At 54.5% G+C, this 23,801-nt stretch overlaps 1 protein-coding gene across 1 annotated transcript in view; it reads left to right on the top strand.

The window, feature by feature from the left end:
- Positions 1–23,801, top strand: part of CBARP (CACN subunit beta associated regulatory protein) — a 41,275-nt gene that overhangs the window by 1,591 nt on the left and 15,883 nt on the right. The window contains exon 2 of the mRNA XM_077805478.1: positions 18,801–18,873. Coding sequence (XP_077661604.1) covers positions 18,801–18,873 — 73 coding nt within the window. The remainder of the gene's footprint in view (positions 1–18,800; positions 18,874–23,801) is intronic.

Raw genomic sequence — 23,801 nt, 5'->3', positions numbered from 1 at the left:
CTCAGGAGGTCATCTAGTCCAACCCCCTGCTCAAACCAGGACCAACCCCAACTAAATCATCCCAGCCAGGGCTTTGTCAAGCCGGGCCTTAAAAACCTCTAAGGATGGAGATTCTACCACCTTCCCAGGGAACCCATTCCAGTGTTTCACCACCCTCCTAGTGAAATAGTTTTTCCTAATATCCAACCTAGACCTCCCCCACTGGCAACTTGAGACCATGGCTCCTTGTTCTGTCATCTGCCACCACTGAGAACAGCCGAGCTCCATCCTCTTTGGAATCCCCTTCAGATAGTTGAAGGCTGCTATCAAATCCCCCCTCATTCTTCTTTTCTGCAGACTAAACAATCCCAGTTCCCTCAGCCTCTCCTCATAAGTCATTTGCCCCAGCCCCCTGATCATTTTCGTTGCCCTCCGCTGGACTCTCTCCAGTTTGTCCACATCCTTTCTGTAGTGTGGGGCCCAAAACTGGATGCATTACTCCAGATGTGGCCTCACCAGTGCCAAATAGAGGGGAATAATCACTTCCCTCGATCTGCTGGCAATGCTCCTACTAATACAGCCCAATATGCTGTTAGTCTTCTTGGCAACAAGGGCACACTGCTGACTCATATCCAGCTTCTCGTCCACTGTAACCCCTAGGTCCTTTTCTGCAGAACTGCTGCTTAGCCAGTCGGTCCCCAGCCTTCAGCAGTGCATTGGATTCTTCCGTCCTAAGTGCAGGACTCTGCACTTGCTGTTGTCGAACCTCATCAGATTTCTTTTGGCCCAATCCTCCAATTTGTCTAGGTCACTCTGGACCCTATCCCTACCCTCCAGTGTATCTACCTCTCCCCCAGCTTCATGTCATCCACAAACTTGCTGAGGGTGCAATCCATCCCATCATCCAGATCATTAATGAAGATGTTAAACAAAATTGGCTCCAGGACAGACCATGGGGCACTCCACTTGATACCGGCTGTCAACTAGACATGGAGCCATTGATCACTACCCATTGAGCCCGACAATCTAGCCAGCTTTCTATCCACCTTATAGTCCATTCATCCAATCCATACTTTTTTAACTTGCTGGCAAGAATACTGTGGGAGACCATATCAAAAGCTTTGCTAAAATCAAGGTATATCACGTCCACCACTTTCCCTATATCCACAGAGCCAGTTATCTCCTCACAGAAGGCAATCAGCTTGGTCAGTCATGACTTGCCCTTGGTGAATCTATGTTGACTGTTCCTGATCACTTTCCTCTCCTCCAAGCGCTTCAAAATGGTTTCCTTGAGGACCTGCTCCATGATTTTTCCAGGGACTGAGTTGAGGCTGACCAGTCTGTAGTTCCCCAGATTCTCCTTCTTCCATTTTCTAAAGATGGGCCCTATATTTGCCTTTTTCCAATCGCCACGAGTTTTCAAAGATAATGGCCAATGGCTCTACAGTCACATCAGCCAACTCCCTCAGCACCCTCGGATGCATTAGATCCGGCCCCATGGACTTGTGCATTTCCAGCTTTTCTAAATAATCCTTAACCTGTTCTTTCACCACTGAGGGCACTCACCTCCTCCCTGCACTGTGCTGCCCCCAGGGCAGCAGTCCGGGAGCTGACCTTGTCTGTGAAGACTGAGGCAAAAAAGAATTGAATACTTCAGCTTTTTCCACATACTCTGTCACTAGGTTGCCTCCCCCATTCAGTAAGGTTCCCACACTTTCCCTGCCCTTCTTCATGTTGCTAACATACCTGTAGAAACCCTTCTGGTTACCCTTCACATCCCTTGCTAGCTGCAGGGACAGGCAGATGGATCAGATTAGATGGGACGAGTCCCCAGGACAGTCCCATCCATTGCGTCAGATTTGTATGAGTACAAATTAGATTTGAGAATGTAATATGAATTTCAGATACATGGCATAGCCTCAGAGTTGGCCCCCCCATGCGCCCTCCCGCACCCCCATCCTTGACCCCAGAAAACCCCATCCACTCCTTCATCAATTATTACTCGCTCCCAAGTCAAGACCCAGCTCCCTCCAGCTCCTTAGCCGCCTCCCTCTGCACCTGTCAGTGCATGGGTTTCTATCGGTATTTGTCAGATACAAAGAAAATAGATCCAGGGCTTCCAGTCAGAGAGAGAGAGGAGAGAGAGAGCACTACAGATCCATCAAGGGAGTTTAGCTGACACCATGGTAATAAACCAAAGCCCCAGTGGCTTGCGGTGGCCTGATTCACAGTTTTCTTCCTCTGCTGTTGCATTCTGTGGACCTGAGTCTTTGTTACTCTGATCCTGCACTTGGGGTGCTCTGTTGCATTCTGAGGCCATGCCCAGCCTCCAGTGGAAGTTAGAGCAGCCTGAGGGTTTTATTTACAGAAAATAGCTGTAATGCAGTGCGCTCTGGCCACACACCCTACACGCACCCCATGCCAGGGGCTGGGAGCAGGGACAGTGAAAAACCCTTGTGGCCATTCTACACTGGCTGGAGAGGCCCCTGCCTAAGAGGGCTAGTTCTGGACACTCTATGCTGTAAAGGTGCCTTAGAGTAACAGTAACTCAGGCCCTGGATGTTTAAAGGTAATCACCAAACTCCAGATTCAGAGAAACCTGCATGGACCCCAGCCTACTACACCCTGACTCTTCCACGAGGACAGAGCCAGTCCCTAACACCCCTAGAAATCGGGGCAGTCCAAACCCAGATCCCAATCTTTGGTGAGACTCCATTGGAGTCATTGGGGTGGCACCAGGTTGGACACAGGAGGATCAAGAGGGACAAACAGAACCAACAGGATTAAAGGTTGCAGGGGGTTAAGTGTTGAGAGCATACTGGGGGTGGGGGGAACTGGGACATCAGACGGGACTCAGCCAAACATGCAGTGAGACCTCAGGGTGTCTGAACAGGGCTGGCCTGTCAGAGCCCGATCCTGCAAAGTGCTGAGCGCCTTCGACTCCCAGTAACTGAGGGGAGTTCTCGGCACTGAGCCCCTTGCAGGACTGACCCATGTGCCAGGCAGAGGATTCCTAACCCAGTTACAATCCAGAGGAACAAACCACCTGATTAATGCTCTCCTACTTTTAACTGAGTGTATGGGGGGTGGGGCTGCTAGAAACCAGCTCCCATCCCTGGCCCTAGAACCCCTGGAGTTGTCTCTAGAACCAGCTGGGTGCTACACTGGGGACACCCAGCTGGTGTCTGCCTCTGCCCTGTCCAGCCACCACTGCCTCCAGCAGGCAAGAGCCCAGATCTGTCTCCTAGGCCCATTGCAGGGTATTCCTAGAGGTGCCCCTCACCAGGGTATCTGGCCTCTAGGTCTGTGGTAGCCGGGGCCTCTTTGCAGAGGCGAGAAGATGGAACTGAGAGAAGAGAAAGGCAAGAAGATGCCCTGGGGTCTGCTGGGAGAGGGTCTCTGCCCCCTTTCTGCCAGCTCTGCCCCACCCCTCGAGTCCTGGCTGCTTCTCCCCAGGGCACCAGGCTAGAGGGAAGGGGCGGCTCTAAAAGCAGAGGCTAAATCCATTGAAGTCAATGAGAGTTTTGCCAGAGATGGCACTCGAGGGCGGGTGGGATGCCGGGGGCCAAGCGGGCTCACCAGGGGGCCTGGGGAAGGGGGTGGCTCAGCCCAAGGAGGGGTTTATACTCCCCCCCCCCCAGCTGTGCTTTGTCTCCCGCCTGGGCCCCCTGCTGAAGCCAGCCTCTGGCAGCCTCTTCACATTCTCCTCAGCACCAGCTCCTCCACCAAAGGCATCTGGAGGTGTCGGCATCACTGTGTGGGCACCGCACGTCAGCGGGAGCCAGGGGGGAGCAGAAGCGAGGCTGCCAGGGCTGCCCACCCCCTCCCATTAATCCTCTCCTTCCAGCAAGCCCCTCCCCCTGCCATTAACCCCCTGCCTCCCCCCATTAACCCCCTCTTCTCCCCTCGCCCCTTGGCTCCCCCACTAAACCTCCTTCCCTCTCTCCCCCTGCTCTCCTTCCTCTCCTCCCCCAAAGCCCCACCCCCGTTCCCTCTTCAGCCCCACTTGGGGGCACAAACACACAGCCTGCTCCACCAGGCTCCTGGTTTGTTATCAAGGGGCTGGTGGGGGGGGTTGATTGTCTGTCTCCCCACAACGCACACATGCCCTCTGCACAGGGGGCTGGGAGCCCTGTCCCGGGGAAGGGGGCACGGCTCAGCTGAACGGCTCCAATGGCTGAGTTATAGGCTTCCTCCAGCTTGCTTCTAACCTGCTGCTTTCATTCGGGAGCATGTTGCCACCTAGGGGTCAAGCTCACAGAGACGAAAAAGAACCTACTACTACTGCCAGGGCAGGGAGCGCTCCTTTCGCTCAAGGAGCTGACGCCTGAGTTCAGAACTGCAGGTCAAGGGCTCCCGTCCCAGCTCCCGTGGGGACAGGGGGGCCCAGTGGGAGCTGGCTTTGTTGTCTGTAGCACATGGAAGTGGGGCTAGCCCAGGGATGACCTGAGCCACTTTAACCAGAGCTGTGCCTCACTTTCCCACTCAGCCCAGCACTTGTTATCTCTCAGGCCAGGCCCCACACCCTGGCCAGCCGGCTGGGACAAACCAAGGAGCTGGTGGTGCTGTTGTTGCTCTGAGCAGGGCCGATTTATTTGCTGTGGGGTTGCAGGCTGCAGAGCCGGGGGAGGGGGGCGGCACCTGGGCTGTGGCCGGACCATTTTTTGGCTGGGGTAATCCTGCGTGGCACTGTGACCCCATGCGCCAGGTGACAATGTCACTCACTCCCATTTGGAAGGGGCGGGTATAGGGGCTCATGGGGTGGGTGGGTCAGACTGCTGGGGGGCACCTGTGAAAGGAAGAGGATGGTCAGGTGTGGGGGGGGACCCAAATCTATGGCTCCCCGCTTTAAAGGGTGCTCCACAGCCCCTGTGCTGGGGGTAGGTGTTCCCCGCTGGGTGCCAGGGCTTGCGGGTAGGTGGGGAAGGGGCTCCCAGGGACTCCCACTCCAGCTGGCTGGCAGCGCATAGTGCTTCCCTGAAGCATGGCTCCTGCAAGCCCCTGGCCCCGTGGGTCTCTTCCTCCCCAGGGCAGGGGCCTCACTAGCAGCTTCCTGCCCACTGTCTCACACTCCCTCCAGGGCAGGGATGGCAGCCTTGCCGCATGCAGGGGAACAGAGCTGCAGCCAGTGGCTCTGGGCTGCACCAGGCTCCCTGGGGAAGGGAGGTGATGCAATCCAAGTGATTGGATTTAGCCACAGGGCTTCCAGTTGGCAAAGGGAAGGAAGCCTGGGTGGATTCTGGAGCCCTGCCCACTCTCCAGGCTGTTCAGTTACTCATAGGAGGAAATGTGACCTTGGGGCACGGCACCCTGGGAGTCATTCTCTTCCACCTGGGCTCCGCTCAGTTCAGCCTGCAATCACCATGTTCTGACTGCCCAGGATTGCCAGCGGGGCTAGAATTGCAGGCTGTTGGACCTGAAAGCCCAGGCCTCCAGACCTTGAGCTAAGGTAAGTGATTTGGAGTCAGCTGAGCCCCTGTCTACGCTGGGTGTTTTGTGCACTGAAGCAGCTGCACCCAGTGCCAACTCCCAGCATAGACAGGCTTGCACAGATGTGAGATGGGGCTGCACAGGTGTGAGATAGGGCTTGCACCAACACAGTGGGCCTATGTGAGGGGCGTAGTAGGATAGCCACAGCGACATAGTCACACCAGAGCCAGTTCCCCTAGTCTAGACAAGCCCTGGGGTTTTCCAGCAGCCAACACACCTCCCCTGGGGATGGAATCAAATGTCCCTATGCTGGAGCTTAACCCCTGGGACAGGGCAAAGGGAAAAGCAGCCAGTTCATGTTACACAATTCCAGGCTGGGATATGCTGCCGGAGCGATGCCTAGGTTTGTGCCAATGTCATTCGCTCTCCTTGATGCCCCCGGCAACCCCAGGATCTGCGTCCCAGGGGAGGGTTGGCTCAGCACCTCCTGGAGCCAGACATCTACAGCCCATGCCATTATATTCCCAGCACCCACACAGACGGATTAAATAAAACCCTACTATCCTCTTGCTGGAAGGTTGTGATGTAACACAACTTTATTTCTTAGAATCCAGAATGATAGCACACAAGAACCTAAAAACAGAGAGAGAGAAAGAAGGCTGCTCCCGAAAACAACAAGGCACAACCCACCCCCACCTTACGCTAGGCTGGATGTCTACAGACTGACTGCTGCTAGCTGAGATCCAGATCTCATACTTCCCTACAGAGCCCCTCGCTGGCCAGCAGGACCAGGAAACCCCCTGACACTTAAAGTGATAGCTTAAAATTTTAAGTTTCTATACTTCCCATTCCCAGATCTCTCTGTTCCCTTTGTGATCTCAGGCCTGTCTACACCTAAAACTTAGGTCAATGTAGTGATGTTGCTCAGGAGTGTGAAAATTCACACCTGTAAGAGCCATCGTTAAGCCAACCTAAGCCCTGGTATGGACCCCTCCTGGGGTGACTGAAGAATTCCTCCATCAACCTAAGGACTGCCTCTGGGGGGAGTGGATTTACTACAGCACTTGAAAAGCCACACCCATCTCAGTAGTGAGTGTTTCTACTACAATGCTCCAGTGCTCCTCAATTCCTGCAGCCCCAAAAACCCAATAAATTGGTTAGTCTCTAAGGTGCCACAAGTACTCCTTTTCTTTTTACTTCATGTCTGTATCCATGGTTATTAATGATCCCTGTAAGGGTTTGCCCTGCTGTCCTCTCCCTGCACAAGCTGTGTACTTGTTGGCTGCTGCACACCTCCCTAGAGACAGCCGCATTTCCCTGGTGCTGGAGATCCTTGTAGATTAGAAAGCACTTTGGGATTCTTCTGGGTGACAGGTGCTTACAGAATACTGTCGCCCTCCTGAGAGGGTCTCCCACAAGCTCTGGTGCTTGCTCAGGGGATCCCTGCAGGTTAAAGACATCTAACCAGTGGGATATGGTCTGGGCAAAGAAGTTTGCAATCAAGGGGAAACAGTTTCCAAACTGCCTTGCCCCTGTTGCATTTTCACGCCTAGAAAACCACCCCTACCCTACCCCACTAGCTAGTGCAGCAACCACCCCAGCACTGCTGTTGCCTTTTATTTATTGGGTACCTGCAATCTTCCGCACCATAGCTCAAGCCTCCACCATTTGAGTTAAAGGCCAAACTCCAGAAGCCAGCAGCAGTAGGAGGCTGTTATCCTCTGTGTAGCCCACCACATCCACTCGGTGCGGCACCTCTAGAGATGGCTGGGACATGTAGAGAGGCTGACGAGCCCGCTACTGCCTTGGCCCACAGAGATGGTGCTTTTAGGACAGGCTCATGCACTCAGATCCAGAAGGCCCATGTTCCATCCTTGCTACTAATGTAACAAGTGGTGGCCCATACGGGCATAAAGCCACGAACTTTGGGCACCCAGCCACTAGGGACGTGACACATGCTGCCAGCGAGTCACACCATCCATCCCGTCATCACGCGTCCCCTCACAAGGATGATTCTATTTTTGCAAGTGGCCACCAAAAGTCCTCCTTCCCCCAGGGCTCTCTTGCGGCTGAGGAGATAAAAGCATTGACGGCTGCTGACTTCCAGGAAGAGCCCTGGTAGCTGGCAGCCCCAGCCCAGCATCAGCAACTTGTCACTCCTTATTTTGTAACAGAGGAACCAGAGAGTCAGCAAAGATTCCAGTGAAACTCTGGTGGCCTTCGGCCCCAGCCTAGCCAGCGCTGAAAGAAAACTCAAAGCACATCTCCCCTAAAGGGTTAAGTCGCGCTGGGAACACGGAGCCTGATTCTCAGTTACCCTGCCCCACACTCAGCACAGGGGTGAGGGAGTGATTTGAAGCCACCTGTGCACTCTCTATATTCAGGGGCCGTGCAAAGCCCCACCTGGCTTGTGGTGTAAATCAGAGCTGATTCAGGGCTGCTCTAGCTTATGCTTGGCTTCCCATGGCTCCCTGGGATGCAGAGAACTATCCCAGTGCAAAGCGCTCTGGCCACACGCCCTACACCAGGGGCTGGGCGCAGGCCTAGAGCACAGCCTTTGCACCAGCTTGGGGTGCCCCCATGGGCAGAATGGGCCTCAGAGGACCTTTCCACCCGCAAGGCCTCTTGATGCTGACAAAATGGCATGCAGCCCAGAACAGGCCCCACCGGGGCTGAGGGTTCCTACGTCTACACTGCAAAAAAAACCCAGATGCAGCCAGTCTCCGAGCTGAGTCTCCTGACCCCGGCTGGCACGACGGGACTAAGAATCGCGGTGTAGATAGTCCTGCTTGCACTCCGGGCTCTAAAACCCAGCAAGGGGCGGGGGGCGGCTCCAGGGGGGAACGTCTGCACTGCGATTGTAGGGCCCAACCCCACAAGCCAGAGTCAGTCGACCCGGGCTCTGAGACTCGCTGTCATGGGGTGGTTTTTTTGTAGTGTAGCCGTACCCTGGCTCTGAGCCTCCCTTGGAGTGGAGTCGTGCTGGGGTGAGGGAGGGGGGACCATGGTTTACACAGCTGGGCAGCCTGGATTGTTAGGGAAGATGCAGAACATCCATTATTCTAGGCAGGTTCTTTTGCAGAACGGTTGGACTATATATTGGGGGGGGGGGAAGTCTTTTACATCCCCCCCCCCATGATGTGCAATGCTTTCAGCATCCCCCCCCCTTCACCCTCCCGCGGCTCTTGTATGAGCGTTCCATCACGTGACTCCCCCCCCCGCCCCCCTCAGAGGTGGGTGGAACCCGTTTCATTCATAAATCCTCTGGCTTTTCAATCAAAATTAAGGTGCTGGAGATCGTCGGGAGCTCATTGGTTTCCCCCGTACATGGAGCCCCCGCGTTGCAATTAGGTGAGTGCCCCCCTGCCCCGCGCCCCAGCCCCGATTCCGACCCGCGGCGGAGGCTGGCGGGGTCGGCTCTTTGCAGGCAGAGACGCCTCGGGGCTGTCATTTCTCTCTCTCGCTTTCAACCATCGGGCGCTTGCCGTGGGCGAAAGAAGAGTTAACAAGAAACGGAAAGGCAGCAGGATCCCCTCTTGCGCGGATCAGGTGCCTGGCTGAGGACCTGCACGCGTGATCTCGGAGCCTTTCTGCACCTTCTCGGGCGCGCGTGTCCGGGGGGAGCGACCAGACAGAAATGTGGTTCTTTTCAGAGGGGGGGTGTCCGGGGGTGCTGCATGCCATTCCTTCTGCCGATCGCGTTGTTTTTAAAAGCTTGATCGGACTTGAGGGTGACCCGAAAAGGGGGGGCGCGGCTAGCTCGCCCCCGTCAGAGCGATGCGGAGAGGGCTCCACAAATGAATCCGATTTCCGGGCACACCAGGGAATGCGGGCAGGTGAAACTGACGAACAACGCTCGGGCCGGGTGTGCTTGCCAACCGCCCGGCAAAGCAGAAAGGCGCCTTTGGACCGATCGCCAGGGAGCGGGGGTGGCCAGGGAGCAACCCAGCGTGTGACCGGGGCGAGAAATAGCAGCCAGGGGCGAATGAAGCCGCTGGAGTTTGTCGGTCGCAGCAGAGAGGCGGGCTGCGTGTGTCTTTTCCGCATGCTGCTTCCAGCCCTGGGACCCAGGGCGAGTGAGGTCTGGGTGTTTTCACCGAGATGCAGGAGTGCTGAGTGAAACCACGACCGCCCGCCATCATCATCTTCATCCTTCTAACGGGCAGCGGGCGAGACATCCCTTATGCTCATACATTTAAAAGAGGGAGAAAAAAAAAAAACAAAAAACAAAAACCACCGCCACAAAAAACCCCTCCAAGCCCCAGTCAAAAGATAGAGCCTGGCTGGGAGAATTAATGGATTACGATTCTGATCAGCTGATTGTATTACTACTGGCCCTCTGTGTGGGTGATGCAGTCACATCCGTGTGTGTGGGTGAGAGAGAGAGATGGGAGTTGATCACTTTTGTGTAGGGGGGGGGGGGAGGAAGGGAGGGGAGAAAAAACCTCCAGGGGTCGTGCGGGGGCTGGGGCGAGCTGGGAGGGGTGGGGGTGGGAAGCTGCCTTGCTTTCAAATATTACCTCTTTGAAAGAGGTGTGGGAGACAAGAAGGCAGCCCAGCTGCCCCATCCTTTCACAATTGATTTTTGACTTCGGGGGATAGGATGTTGAACTATCTGCTGAAAGCATGAGGACAAAGGAAGCAGCGGAGCAGGGAGGGGGGCTGAACATAGATGCTGGAATGAGGGGGGCTTCTGCACCCCCTGGCTTCATGTGGTTTCCATCCTATAAAGGGTTTACGGTTTGGTTCAATGGCTCTCAGCCCCCCTCAGCATGAGCTTCTTCTTATCCCCCCTCCCTGCTCTGAGCGAGATGCTATTTCTGAATTCTGCCCCTGGGGAGGCGAGATGGCTTTCTTTTGGGCCATGATGCTAACAGCAGTTTATTATTTTTAATGGTCTGTGACAGGAGTCGGTCCACCCCTTTCCTTATTAGCATTATCGGTTATTTTTGTCTGGTTGAAACAAAAAACAGCAAATACCTCTTAGCCTATATCCACCCTGTCAGCTGACCTCGATTTTTCTCTCCCAGCTGGAGAGAAATACGAAATGTCAAGTAAAAACCAAGCAGGAATCATAATGTTAAAAACAAAAAAAAAAAAAAAAACCCACCAGATTTGTATTTGTTGGATTCATTTGCTAACACAGAGAGAAACCTGCCCACAGAGGAATACATACACCGGTGCAGACACAGAGGGACATATGCACACAGATCTGCATGCGTATCACCCACAATATGCAGAGAATCACTACACACACACACACAATCTCACAGTACGCGCTGAAGGCCACAGACACAGTTATGCATTCGTGTTACACACATTAACACAATACACTCAGAGGGACACACACAGATCTGCCTGCATATTACACTTAGCATGCATCATATTGCAGACACACCATACACATAAACATATGCTTACACCCAGACACGCATGCATGTTATGTCCCTTTTCTGACTGTCACTCACACCACACACCCGTGTGCACAAGCGCACACACCCTGCTCCTTTACACACCCCTCCTGCCGACATCCATGCTCACCTTCTCAGGAAGGAATTTTGCTCCTTTTAAGCCTTGCACACAGCTCTCCTACCAGACCAAGCAACCCCGGTTGCAACATGGCTGATGGCACATGATGGCCCAGAGCTGGCAGGATCAGCCCCCTGGCATGAAGGCGGGTGCGTGGGTATGAGTGTGTGCACATTTGCATGTCTGTGACTTTGCTTTCCCCTTTGATCTATCCACAGTTGAGGTTAGTTCACACCCCCGCTAGTGTGTGATGCCTCTGGACAGGAAGTGAGGAATCTTCCACCCTCACCAGAACAGTCTCAGAGGCAGATAGGACAGGCGAATCAGCCTCTGGAGTGAAGGAAGGCTCTCCTCCCCCACCTCATAAGGGGTGTCAGTTCCCTGAGGCTGGTACAGGCCTCCCTTCTGGCCCCATTGTGGAGTGGGGGCAGGCTATGAATTGCCTCCCTGCTGCCAGACATGGGGAGCTTTGGGGTCTGAGTTACAATGGAGGTATGGGGCGCATGAGCACTGAGCTACCCAGACTACGGGAGTAGGTAGGTGGATAGATCCACCCATGACAGGCAGACCCCAAACTCACTGGCCTTGCATCTCTCCTCTGACGCCACATTGCTGGGGATTGGCCTGGTTCTGGAGACCTGTCTCATACAGGTGGTACTGATGCTGCTATTTCTGGCTTCCCCTGAAGGTGATGGGGAGTTAGGTTTGTTCAGCCAAGCCCCTTGGAAGCCAGACCCCAGATGCCATGCAGTCCCCAGAGAGCCCAACTGAGGTAGCAGCTGGCTTGCTGCATACACGGCGCTCTGTGCGTGTAACAGGGTAGGTAAGCCACCCGAGGAAGCCGTCCAAGGTGCTGGCGGGGGCGGATTGTAGGGAATCAAACAGCGCCAGCTGCCTGACTGGCAGGATGCTCCCACGGCAGATACAGCCCAACTTGACATGTTTACTTCTGTTTATCAAAACCTGGGCTGGCCTTGGAGAGAGATGGTGGGTGTGTACGAAGGCCCCAGCATGGGATTATCATCATCTGCACGATGGTAGCCTCTAACTGTGGCTAGGAGCTGTATAGACAATGTTTTGAGACATAGTCCCTGCCCTGAAGGGCTGACATGCTCAATAGACTAGACCGAATTATCCCCATTTCATAGGTGGGGAAACGGAGGCAAGGAGTGAGTAAGTGAATTTCCCACAAGTGCAGAGGGTAGGAACTGAACCCACATCTCCAGAGTCTTAGTCCAGCACCAGGGCCACAACTTCCTCTCCACGCTCAATCTGCCTCATCTCTCACCAGCTGGCCTCAGCCCACTAGGAACAACCAAAAGGCTGGAGTCATGGGCTCTGCCATTGGCCAGTTGGGTAACCTTGGGCAAGTCACTTCCCCGCTCCGTGCCTCAGTTTCCCCACCTGTAAAATGGGGGTAGCGATACTGACCTCCTTCATAAAGCGCTTGGAGAGCCACTGCCTGATAAGAGCTACTGGATCCTTGGCTGGAATTGGAGACAGCCACAAGCAGGCTGGGCGTTCATGGACAACACAGCTCCACAGCAGTTTGGGTCAGGAACTGGAAGACCCCCTGTCTGAAGGATACTGGGTCTACCTGGAGGGGGACTGAGAGAAGTAGGGTTCAGGCAGGACGCTGTGGTTAACACCCAAGAAGCATTGGAAGGGGGTGGGGAGGGATATTTAATTACCACGAGTGGCCAGAGCCCTGGGGCGAGGTCCCCTTTGAAAGAGGGGTGCCGGCCACTGATGCTGTCTTCATGGAAGCTCAGAGCTGATGGCAGTTTGCAGGGAAAGCCTGTTGCCAAATATACCCGAACATTGCCAGCCCCAAGAACCCTTCCAGTCAGTAAGCACCAGGGCTCCTTGCTTAGCATTGCCGGACTCCTTCATTCCTCCTGCCCCCTCCTCCTCCTCGCATTCCTGCGGCTCCCTCTAGCCCTCGGCATGGATATGCCTGGAGCTGGGATATGCTGGAGGGACTTGGGGTTTGCTCAGCCAGCCCCAGGGTGTCCAGACAGGCAACATATCCCCTGACCCACCTTGCAGCCAGTCTTGGCGGCCTTCCCTGCTTCAGGCTGCCTATGCAGACGCAGCAGTCGGGGGGGCGGTGCCGGGGGGGGGGGGGGAGAAAGATGCTTTGATGCCCCAATACCCTGGTGATGAGCTTGTTAAAACCATACAGTGAGAATGAGATGGCCAGAGCCTGTTTTATGTATCATCCAAATGACATTGGGGTCCATAGACTCCTACTGAGTCCCCTGCAACCCCCTCCCGCACAGCACAGCACCCCCTAATGCCAGTGGGGTCAACTCAGAGGAAAGAGCCCTCCCTCAGGGCGTGGCCTACAGCCTTCCCTGCAGGACAGTGCCCCCGAGCACTGTGCTGGGGCATTAGGGTCAGCCCTGCCCGCAAGGGGAGAACTCCCCGGGTGGGTCATCCACCCCACTCTCTGCGGCGCTGCCCCCCCGAACGCAGCACTGCCTGAGAGAGGAGTGACTGCTCCTGGCGGGTCTCTCACGATCCCCTGCCCAAGCGCTAACCAGGCCCACCCCTGCTTCGCTTGCAAGGGTTCCCCAGAGCCCAGCTTGTAAGGGGACAGCAGCCATTAGCTCACTAAAGGCATGGTGGGCCCAGCCCAGCCTCCTCCCTTCTTGCCCCACCAGCTCTTCCTTTCTCCCCCCGGGTCCTGCAGCAGGCAGCGTCGACTGGGGCCTGGGTTTCCACCAAGTGTGAAGCGGCCTCTTGCCCGCCTGCCGCGGCATCGCCACGCCTCCCCGCCCGGGCCCCTTTCATCTGGGGCCAAACATTTCCCGGGCGGCGCCAGCCCAGGAGCCTGTCTCCTTGTGGCGCTCGGGCCAAGACAATGGCGGCCTTGTTCCCCCTTTATGTCACCATGGAGACGAAATTCCTCCATGATGCGGGGAAACAGGCCCAACATTCTTCTCATCGGCCTTCACCTCCCTGGTCACAACAGCCCCCAGGCCCTTCCCCAGCTGCCCCCTTGCAAGGAGGAGTGGGGGGCAGGCCAGCCCAGACCCAGCTGCCATTAGGATTGGGGTGGGAGTTTGGCACCAGCTCAAGATGCCCTGGGCAGGGGTGACCTCAGGCCAGTTGAGGCAGGGAGGCCTTGTCCTAGCCATGCTCCATAGGGCTGGCTTTGCTGTCCCCTCCTCACCCTTCCCTCTCCCTCCATTCTGTTCTCTTCCTTTCTTTCCAGCCCCTGATCTCCAGCTCCTCCTCTTTTCCGTTTCGCTGGGGATCCCAGGGTTCTGGGGACTCCGGGGTGGGTGGGAATCTTATTCTCCATCGCAATCTGAAAGCCCAAGTCTCCCCGACCCCACTCAGTACTATGTTGCCTGGAGCCCCGGGTTGGATGGGAGGGCAGCCAGCCCCTCGCCCAAGAATCTAGAGCCCTGTGCTGGGGGTACCAAGGGAGTATGGACAAAGGGGTGCAGTGAGCAAAAGCTCCCACTGGCACAAGCCCTCCACCCTGCCCTTGGAAGCTCCTGGCACTGACCAGGATGATGATACGGGGCAGTTTGAAACAGCTTTCAGAGCTGGGAGAGGGAGGCAGCTGGGATCTCCCTCCTGGGAGCAGGGGAGGAACTTGCTGAGCTAGGCTCAGGGTGCATCTCCAGGCAGGGACGGAGCAGAAGGAGCAGAGTCCCTGATCTGGGGCCTCCTGCACTGGGGCTGGTCTCAAGAGGCTCAGAGGCCAGACCCTGATGCACAGCAGCCACCCCCTAGGATGGTCCATCGCCGGCGTCAGTGCCTGGCTGGTGGCACCGCTTGGCTAAGAGAGTGGTGCTGTTTCACTCGCTAAGCTGCTGCCATCTTCATGGGCACCCCTCCTGCATGCTCCCCCTTCCAGGGCGAGTGCTCTCATCTATGCATGGGGGGGTGGAGGAAGGGAGGTAGGAGGGGTGCCCATCTCAACCTCTTCTCTCACCCCACCCCCTGACAGTAGAGCAGCTAGTGGAAGAAAGGTTGGTCCAGTGGCTAGAGCACCAGTCTAGGCTGTGGGAAGCCCAGTTCAATTCCTGGCTCTGCCACAGGTGCCATGCGTGACCCAGGACAAGTCTCTTAGCCTCTTTGTGCCTTGGTTTCCCCATCTGTACAATGGGGATAATAAAACTGGCCTACCTTGTGAGGGGTTGGGAAGAGATGGGGAAATGCACAGGTGTGATAGTAACAAAGACCAGATAAGTAGCAAAGATAGAAACTGACATTGGGTCGGGAAGGCCTTTTCCCCCTGTTGCACATAGCGGCACACAGACAGGTGCATAACTTCTTCTGAAACTTCCCTGATTGTCCGTGAGACAAGACCTCAGCCTAGCTGGCTCAGCTGTTCCTAAACATCTGTGCAATGACGGAGTCGTCCTAGGGGAGTGAACCCGGGACCTTCAGAGGTAAAGGCCTCTGTGGCTGAGAATCCCAATCTGGCGCTACGTGAAATCAGAGGCCTGCTTCTTTAACTGTTACTATTTGTATGACAGTAACACATGGAGACCCACCCAAGATGGGGACCCTGTTGTCCCGGGTGCTTCACAGACACAGAGAGAGAGTCCGTCCTGGTAGACAGACACACAAAAGATGTGAGGGAAAACAGTGCCACCTGCTCGATTAATATTTTATTCCTGATCTGATTTCAAATGGATTTTCAAATAGCCCCGACCGTCACTAGAGGAGAGCAGAGATGGGGGAAGAACGCCCCGCGGTTTGAAAACTCCTGTCCCTGGCAACAGGCCACGTGGCAGATGAAACAGACCCATGGCCCCGGGGAGAGGCAGTTCCAAGCCCACTTTCAAGCCTGCGCTGATAGTTAGAAGACAGCTCTCTCTAGAGAGGAAGGCTCAGATACACGCTTCTGTATTTTAACATCCAAAATCCAATCCAATCCTTGCCTTACAGCAGGCATCTAAATACCCCCCTCAAGTCCCACACCTGCCAAGTATCCCAGAGATAACATTAACATTGCAGCATGCTCAGGAGTTTAACAGGGCCAGGCTCTGCTCGTGCACTGAAATGCAGCCTGCTCTGGATTACAATGTTAACAGCACACAACACTATACATCTGCTTTCAAGGAGCTAGGGAGGCAGAATGTAATTGCAACCACTGAGACAGGTTCTCTCGCCCCGGTGCTTGTGGAAAGCACCACTAAGTCTTTAATAACCCTGAGCAATCAGGACATCTTCGTTTCCAATCTGGTCCTAAAGAGGGCACCAATATCCCACTGACTCAAAGAAGGGCACTGCTTATTGGTACTGAGTCACCCCCACCACTCCCTTCCTCTGCTTCACTCTAGGACACAAGCAACATCCACTGAAGCTAATTACAAGCTACAGTAGGAGAACAGGCTCCTGTGTTTCTCCTCTACAGGTCTCCTCTTCCAGATCTGAACAGGCCTGATTCTACTTAGCTTATGAGAATGGACAAGATCACAGTAAAGTGGCAGCAGTGAAAGCTACAATGTCCCTCCCCCTTCTGAAATGTTGTCTAGTTCTCTTCAGAAGCCACCCCTCAGCAATTAGCTGCAAAGCTCTTCCCTAACATTGGATGCGGGCTCGGGAGACGCCCGTGGGTGGTGGCTAAAACACTGCCCATGAACCTCTCCACGGTGACAGCTAGGGCAGTGAAAGCCAGACGCCAGCTTCCCTTTAACCAGTTGCAGAGCAAGCCAGAGGAGCCGGGCTAGCTGCACTGGAGGGTGACTTTCCAGAGAGGCAGCCTAAACCGCTGACCCACAGCCCCAGCTGTGACCCAGAAGGTGGAGTCCAGCTGCCACTTAGTGCTACTTGCAGTGGGGGCTTTGGAGACCTCACAGCCCCATTATTTCGTTAGTATTCCCGCAGACCCTACGGCGGTAGGTGCTGTACGCACACAGCGTCTAGACAAAGGGCTCGTTTAGCCTCATTTTACAGGAGGGCAGCTAAGGCCCAGAGAGATTCAGTAACTCTCCCACGGTCACGCAGAACCCGTGGGAATCAAACCCAGCCCCACCTAAGGAAGCCAGTACCTGAAGCACACGGACAGTTTTCCTCTCCTAGCTGGGCCCCCTGAACGCCTTTCCCTTACACTGCCACTCTTGCTGAGCCAGGATGGCAGTAAGCCAGGGCCCCTGAGAATGAAAACTCCATGGACCATCACCCATACCCTGAGCCATCCGGTTCTTTCCCTTCTGAGCCCCTGACGAGAGATGGCTGGAGAGGTTCTCCAATCACCTACTGTTTCAGCTTTGCTCATGGCAGCGTTGGGGGGACCCCCTCCTGAAGAGAGGGCTCCGGGGGCAGCTTCATGCACCATGTCAGGCTGTTTCAAATGCGGGCACCTCGTCTACTGGAGGGCTTCTCCTGAGGCTGTTGCAACTGGAAGGGAGGCTGATTGGGGTGCAAAAAGCCAAGTGTGGACAAGATGGGAGAGGGAGTTTGTGTTTGCGTGTGTTGCTGTGTGTGCATAAGGAGGTGACCTCACCATGTGACTCATCTTAACCTTTGATCATCCAGGCCCGGGATGTGGAGGCTGCCGTTTGTGTGGGGACAGTGTGGGGCTGGAACATGAAAGAGCACTGGAAAACTTGGTATGCCCCATGCAAAAGAGAGGCAGCCATGTGGTCTAGTGGTTCGCGCAGGGGGCTGTGTCAGGACTCCTGGGTTCTGCCCCAGCCCTGGGAGGGGGGTGTGGCCCCACCGACCTGCTCTCCATGGCACGTCTAGCTCCCATCCCAAAAGGGGAACGGTGGCCCCAGGATCAGTGAGTGAGACTGGCTCAAGGAACTGCTGTTCCGTGCTGGGGACTCACTAGGGAGAGGCTGCGTCTCCTCTCCCTCCACAGGGCAGATGGCTCCTGGGGAGGAGCCATGACAGAGTGGGAGACCGTGAATGGGCCAGGGCGTCATCCCTGCAGGGGGCAGCTTTTCCCGGATCCATTCATCCCCTTATGTCCCCCACCCATTCATCGCCATCCACACACCCCTCCCTCCCCTTCACACCCCTAGCTATCCATCCCCATATAGACACCATCCATTCATCCCTCCCTCCCGGTCCACACACCCCCTCCAACCCAGCACTGTGCCCCCCCTCCAGCCCGGCCCCCCCGGCCTTGCCTTAGGGCCCGGTTGTACCCCTCCCCACAAGCGATCCAGCCGCGCTGAGCTGGGAGCACCCCCCCCCCCGAGTCACTTTCACGCGTGGGCTCGAGTCAGGCTCTGGGCTTGCAGCGGCTGGGTGGGCGGGTGAGCTCATGGAGCCGCGTGGGGAGGGGACGCTTCATTCCCCGGGGCTGGAGGCGAGGGGGAGCCGGTGTCTGCGCAGCAGCAACCTGCAGAGCAGAGGGGCTGGCGGCTTCCCTGCCGGGCAGAGGATGAGCAAAGCCCCCGGCGCGCTGGAGCAGGCAAGAGGAACTGATGGGGGGCAGGGAACCAGAGTGAGAAAGGGGCGGCGGGGGGACCCCGAGCCCATCACACCCCTGGGTTAGGAGCCCCCTGACTCCTACCAGCCTCCGGACGATCCGCCTTGGGTCCGCTTCTTCCTCCCTTTTCTAATTCGATTTACCTGGGCAGGCATTAGCCGCGAGGAAGTGCGGGGATTGGGAAGGGAGGAGACGGTGTGTGTGCGATGGGGCGGGGGCTGGACGCAGGCAGCATCCGAGCCCACCCGCGGTTGGTGCTGCCGCCCCAGCCCGTGTGAACGGGGTGGTGAACCGGGATCAGATCCGAAGCGAGGCGGGGGGAGGACGGACCGGACCGGACCTGCCCAGCCTAGCCCCAGCGCTTCCCCTTCACTTCTCGCCTCCACGTGCGGGTTTTTCATTCTTTTGTTCTCGGGGTGTCATTTTTGCCTCTTTCTCTTCCGGGTTCCAGGAGGACTTTCCAGCTGGGACAGACCATGAGCAATGACTTGACTGCATGGGACAACACGACTGAGAGCACAACGGTAAGTGCCCCAAGGGGGGGGAGCTGGATCCCCCCATCACTCCTGGCCCCTTGCCCTCGGGCACCCTGCCCCATGTGAGTCTTTGCACCTGCCTCCTTCCCAGGCAGGAGATCCAGGTTTGAGGCTGTCAAGGTTCCTCCCCCACTCTGAACTCTAGGGTACAGATGTGGGGACCTGCATGAAAAACCTCCTAAGCTTATCTTTACCAGCTTAAGTCAAAACTTCCCCAAGGTACAAAGTATTCCACCCGTGGTCCTTGGAATGGCCGCTACCACCACCAAACTAATACTGGTTACTGGGGAAGAGCTGTTTGGACGCGTCTTTCCCCCCAAAATACTTCCCAAAACCCTGCACCCCACTTCCTGGACAAGGTTTGGTAAAAAGCCTCACCAATTTGCCTAGGTGACTACAGACCCAGACCCTTGGATCTTAAGAACAATGAACAATCCTCCCAACACTTGCACCCCCCCTTTCCTGGGAAATGTTGGATAAAAAGCCTCACCAATTTGCATAGGTGACCACAGACCCAAACCCTTGGATCTGAGAACAATGAAAAAGCATTCAGTCTTTTACAAGAAGACTTTTAATAGAAAATAGAAGTAAATAGAAATGAAGAAATCCCCCCTGTAAAATCAGGATGGTAGATATCTTACAGGGTAATTAGATTAGAAAACATAGAGAACCCCTCTAGGCAAAACCTTAAGTTACAAAAAAGATACACAGACAGAAATAGTTATTCTATTCAGCACAATTCTTTTCTCAGCCATTTAAAGAAATCATAATCTAACACATACCTAGCTAGATTACTTACTAAAAGTTCTAAGACTCCATTCCTGTTCTGTCCCTGGCAAAAGCAGCATACAGACAGACACAGACCCTTTGTTTCTCTCCCTCCTCCCAGCTTTTGAAAGTATCTTGTCTCCTCATTGGTCATTTTGGTCAGGTGCCAGCGAGGTTACCTTTAGCTTCTTAACCCTTTACAGGTGAGAGGAGCTTTCCCCTGGCCAGGAGGAATTTCAAAGGGGTTTACCCTTCCCCTTATATTTATGACACGCCCCCCAAATCTCAGCTAGGGTGAAACACTGGCTGGGATTTCTTCCTGGAGCTCTAGGAAAAACAGAGTTAATAAGACACATGCATCTCTAAATATACTACCAAGTACATAAAGACTAACAATATTTTCCACATCTTAAGGACGATTTTAACCAGTTGATTCTGGGAAACTTTCACGGGAGAGTGCATCAGCCACTTTGTTAGAAGCTCCTGAGATGTGTTGGATGTCGAAATCAAAATCTTGGAGAGCTAAACTCCACCGAAGAAGTTTTTTGTTAGTTTCTTTGACGGTGTGAAGCCACTTCAGTGCAGCATGGTCGGTTTGCAGGTGGAAACGCCGTCCCCAAACATATGGGCGTAGCTTTTCCAGAGCGTAGACAATGGCATAACATTCTTTTTCAGTGACTGACCAGTTGCTTTCCCTCTCAGACAGTTTTTTGCTGAGAAACACTACAGGGTGGAATTCTTGATCAGGTCCTTTCTGCATTAAAACTGCTCCCACACCACGCTCGGATGCATCTGTGGTTACTAGGAACGGTTTGTCAAAGTCTGGGGCCCTTAGTACAGGGTCAGACATGAGTGTCGCTTTAAGCTTGTTAAAGGCCTTCTGACACTTTCCGGTCCACTGAACAGCATTTGGCTGTTTCTTTTTGGTTAGGTCTGTCAGTGGGGCAGCGATTTGGCTGTAGTGCGGTACAAATCGTCTGTAATAACCAGCCAAGCCTAAGAAGGATTGAACCTGTTTCTTTGACTTTGGGACAGGCCACTTTTGGATAGCATCCACTTTGGCCTGTAGGGGGCTGATAGTTCCTTGACCCACCTGGTGTCCAAGGTAAGTCACTCTGTTTAGGCCTATTTGACACTTCTTAGCCTTAACAGTTAGTCCTGCCTCCCTTATGCGCTCAAGGACTTTTTGTAGATGTTCCAGGTGGTCTGCCCAGGAATCCGAAAATATGGCCACATCGTCAAGGTAGGCGACTGCATATTCTCCTAATCCCGCTAGGAGACCATCTACAAGTCTTTGGAAAGTGGCGGGTGCATTTCGCAGCCCGAAAGGGAGTACATTAAATTCATACAGCCCGAGATGTGTGATGAAGGCTGACCTTTCCTTGGCAGATTCATCTAGCGGTACCTGCCAGTACCCCTTTGTTAAGTCCAAGGTAGAGATGAACTGGGCCCGTCCCAGTTTCTCTAACAGTTCATCTGTGCGTGGCATTGGATAGTTGTCTGGGCGAGTTACAGCATTTAGCTTACGGTAGTCCACGCAAAAACGTATTTCCCCATCTGGTTTGGGAACTAGAACCACTGGAGATGCCCATGCACTTTCAGAGGGGCGGATTACACCCATCTGTAACATATCCTGGATCTCCCGTTCTATAGCAGTTTTAGCTTGAGGAGACACCCGGTAAGGTTGGACCCTAATTGGGTGAGCATTACCTGTGTCAATGGAGTGGTATGCCCGTTCAGTCAGTCCTGGGGTGGCTGAGAACGTTGGCGCGTAGCTAGTGCACAGCTCCTGGATCTGCTGTCGCTGCATACGCCCAAGGGTCATGGAGAGGTTCACCTCTTCCACACCACCAGCACATTTCCCTTCGTAGTAGACACCTTCAGGCCACTCAGCATCATCTTCTCCCTGGGCTGTAAACTGACAAACCTTTAATTCTCTGGAATAAAAGGGCTTTAGAGAATTAATATGGTACACCTTAGGCTTTCGGTTGGAGGTGGGGAATGCTATGAGATAATTAACAGCTCCCAGGCGCTCCTGGACCGTGAATGGCCCTTCCCACGATGCTTCCATTTTATGGGCCTGGAGCGCCCTTAAGACCATGACCTGGTCTCCTACTTTGAAGGAACGCTCTCTGGCATGTTTATCATACCAGGCTTTTTGCTCTTTTTGAGCATCCTGTAAGTTTTCTTTAGCAAGGGCTAAAGAGGTTCGGAGGGTGTTTTGTAGGTTGGTTACAAAGTCCAGAATGTTAGTTCCTGGAGAAGGTGTAAATCCCTCCCATTGCTGCTTCACCAACTGCAATGGCCCCTTAACCTCACGGCCATATACAAGTTCAAATGGGGAAAACCCTAAACTGGGATGTGGTACAGCTCTGTAGGCAAAGAGCAACTGCTGCAACACTAGGTCCCAATCATTGGAGTGCTCATTTACGAATTTACGTATCATGGCCCCCAAAGTTCCATTAAACTTCTCCACCATGCCATTTGTTTGATGGTGGTAAGGAGTGGCAACCAAGTGATTTACCCCATGAGCTTCCCAAAGGTTTTTCATAGTTCCTGCCAGGAAATTAGTCCCTGCATCTGTGAGGATGTCGGAGGGCCAACCTACCCTGGCAAAAATGTCTGCTAGTGCCTGGCACACACTTTTAGCCCTGGTGTTGCTTAGAGCTACTGCTTCCGGCCATCGGGTGGCAAAATCCATGAAAGTCAGTATGTACTGCTTTCCTCTGGGTGTCTTTTTCGGAAAAGGACCCAGAATATCCACAGCTACTCGCTGAAATGGAACTTCAATGATGGGGAGTGGCTGGAGAGGGGCTTTGACCTGGTCTTGGGGTTTTCCCACTCTTTGGCACACCTCACAAGACTGGACATAGGTAGAAACATCCTTGCCCATTCCCTCCCAGTGGAATGACCCCCCCAAACGGTCTTTGGTCCTGTTCACCCCAGCATGGCCACTAGGGTGATCGTGGGCTAAGCTCAAGAGCTTGGCCCGGTATTTAGTTGGAACTACCAACTGTCTCTGAGGATGCCAGTCTTCCTGGTGTCCACCAGAAAGAGTTTCCTTGTATAAAAGTCCTCTTTCTACAACAAACCTGGATCGATTAGAAGAGCTGAGAGGCGGTGGGTTGCTCCGTGCCGCTGTCCAAGCTCTCTGGAGGCTTTCATCTGCTTCCTGTTCGGTCTGGAACTGTTCCCTTGATGCTGGAGACATCAGTCCCTCATTGGATTGTGGACCTAGGCTTGGTCCCTCTGGAAGCAATATAGGGGATGGAGCTGTTTCTGTTGACTGTGAACCGCTCTCCGCTGGTGCACTATGTTGGGATTCAGGCTCCGGCTGAGCCTCTTGTGTAGGGTTATCGGCTGCTGCCAGTTCAGGTTCAGTGGGGCCCTCTGGTGTTGAGGTTGCAAGTACTGGATTCAGTGCTGACACAGGGTCTGGTGTTGGTTGTTCGGCTGGTTCTGGTTCTGGGACTGGTTCCGTCTGGGTCTCTGGGACTGGATCCACTACTGCTGTTGCAGACATTGGCCTGGGGTCCGGGTCCATCACCTCTGACTGGGTCCTGATAGAAGTTTCCGGAACAGAGCTAGGCCTCACGGCTTGTTTAGCCTGGCTGCGGGTGACCGTTCCCACCCTCTTGGCCTGCTTCACATGATTGGCCAAGTCTTCCCCCAACAGCATGGGGATGGGATAATCATCATAGACTGCAAAAGTCCACATTCCTGACCAGCCCTTGTACTGGACAGGCAACTTGGCTGTAGGCAAATTGAAAGAGTTGGACTTGAAGGGTTGAATCGTCACTTGGATCTCTGGGTTGATTAAATTGGGGTCCACTAAGGAAGCATGGATAGCTGACACTTGTGCTCCGGTGTCCCTCCACGCGGTGACCTTCTTCCCGCCCACACTCACAGTTTCCCTCCGCTCCAAGGGTATCTGGGAAGTATCTGGGCCTGTGGACCTCTGGTGTGATTCCGGTGCAATGAACTGTAATCTGTTGGGGTTCTTGGGGCAGTTGGCCTTTACATGCCCCAGCTCGTTACATTTAAAACATCGTCCAGCTGACGGGTCACTGGGGCGAGGAGGGTTGCTGGAGAACGGGGTGGCAGGACGATAAGGGGTCTGGAGGGTTCTTTGGGAGGTAGGTGGGGCC

This window comes from Eretmochelys imbricata, chromosome 25 (genome assembly GCF_965152235.1).
Source record: "Eretmochelys imbricata isolate rEreImb1 chromosome 25, rEreImb1.hap1, whole genome shotgun sequence".
In the NCBI taxonomy this organism is placed as follows: domain Eukaryota; kingdom Metazoa; phylum Chordata; order Testudines; family Cheloniidae; genus Eretmochelys; species Eretmochelys imbricata.
This window is presented reverse-complemented; position numbering and strand designations above follow the sequence as displayed.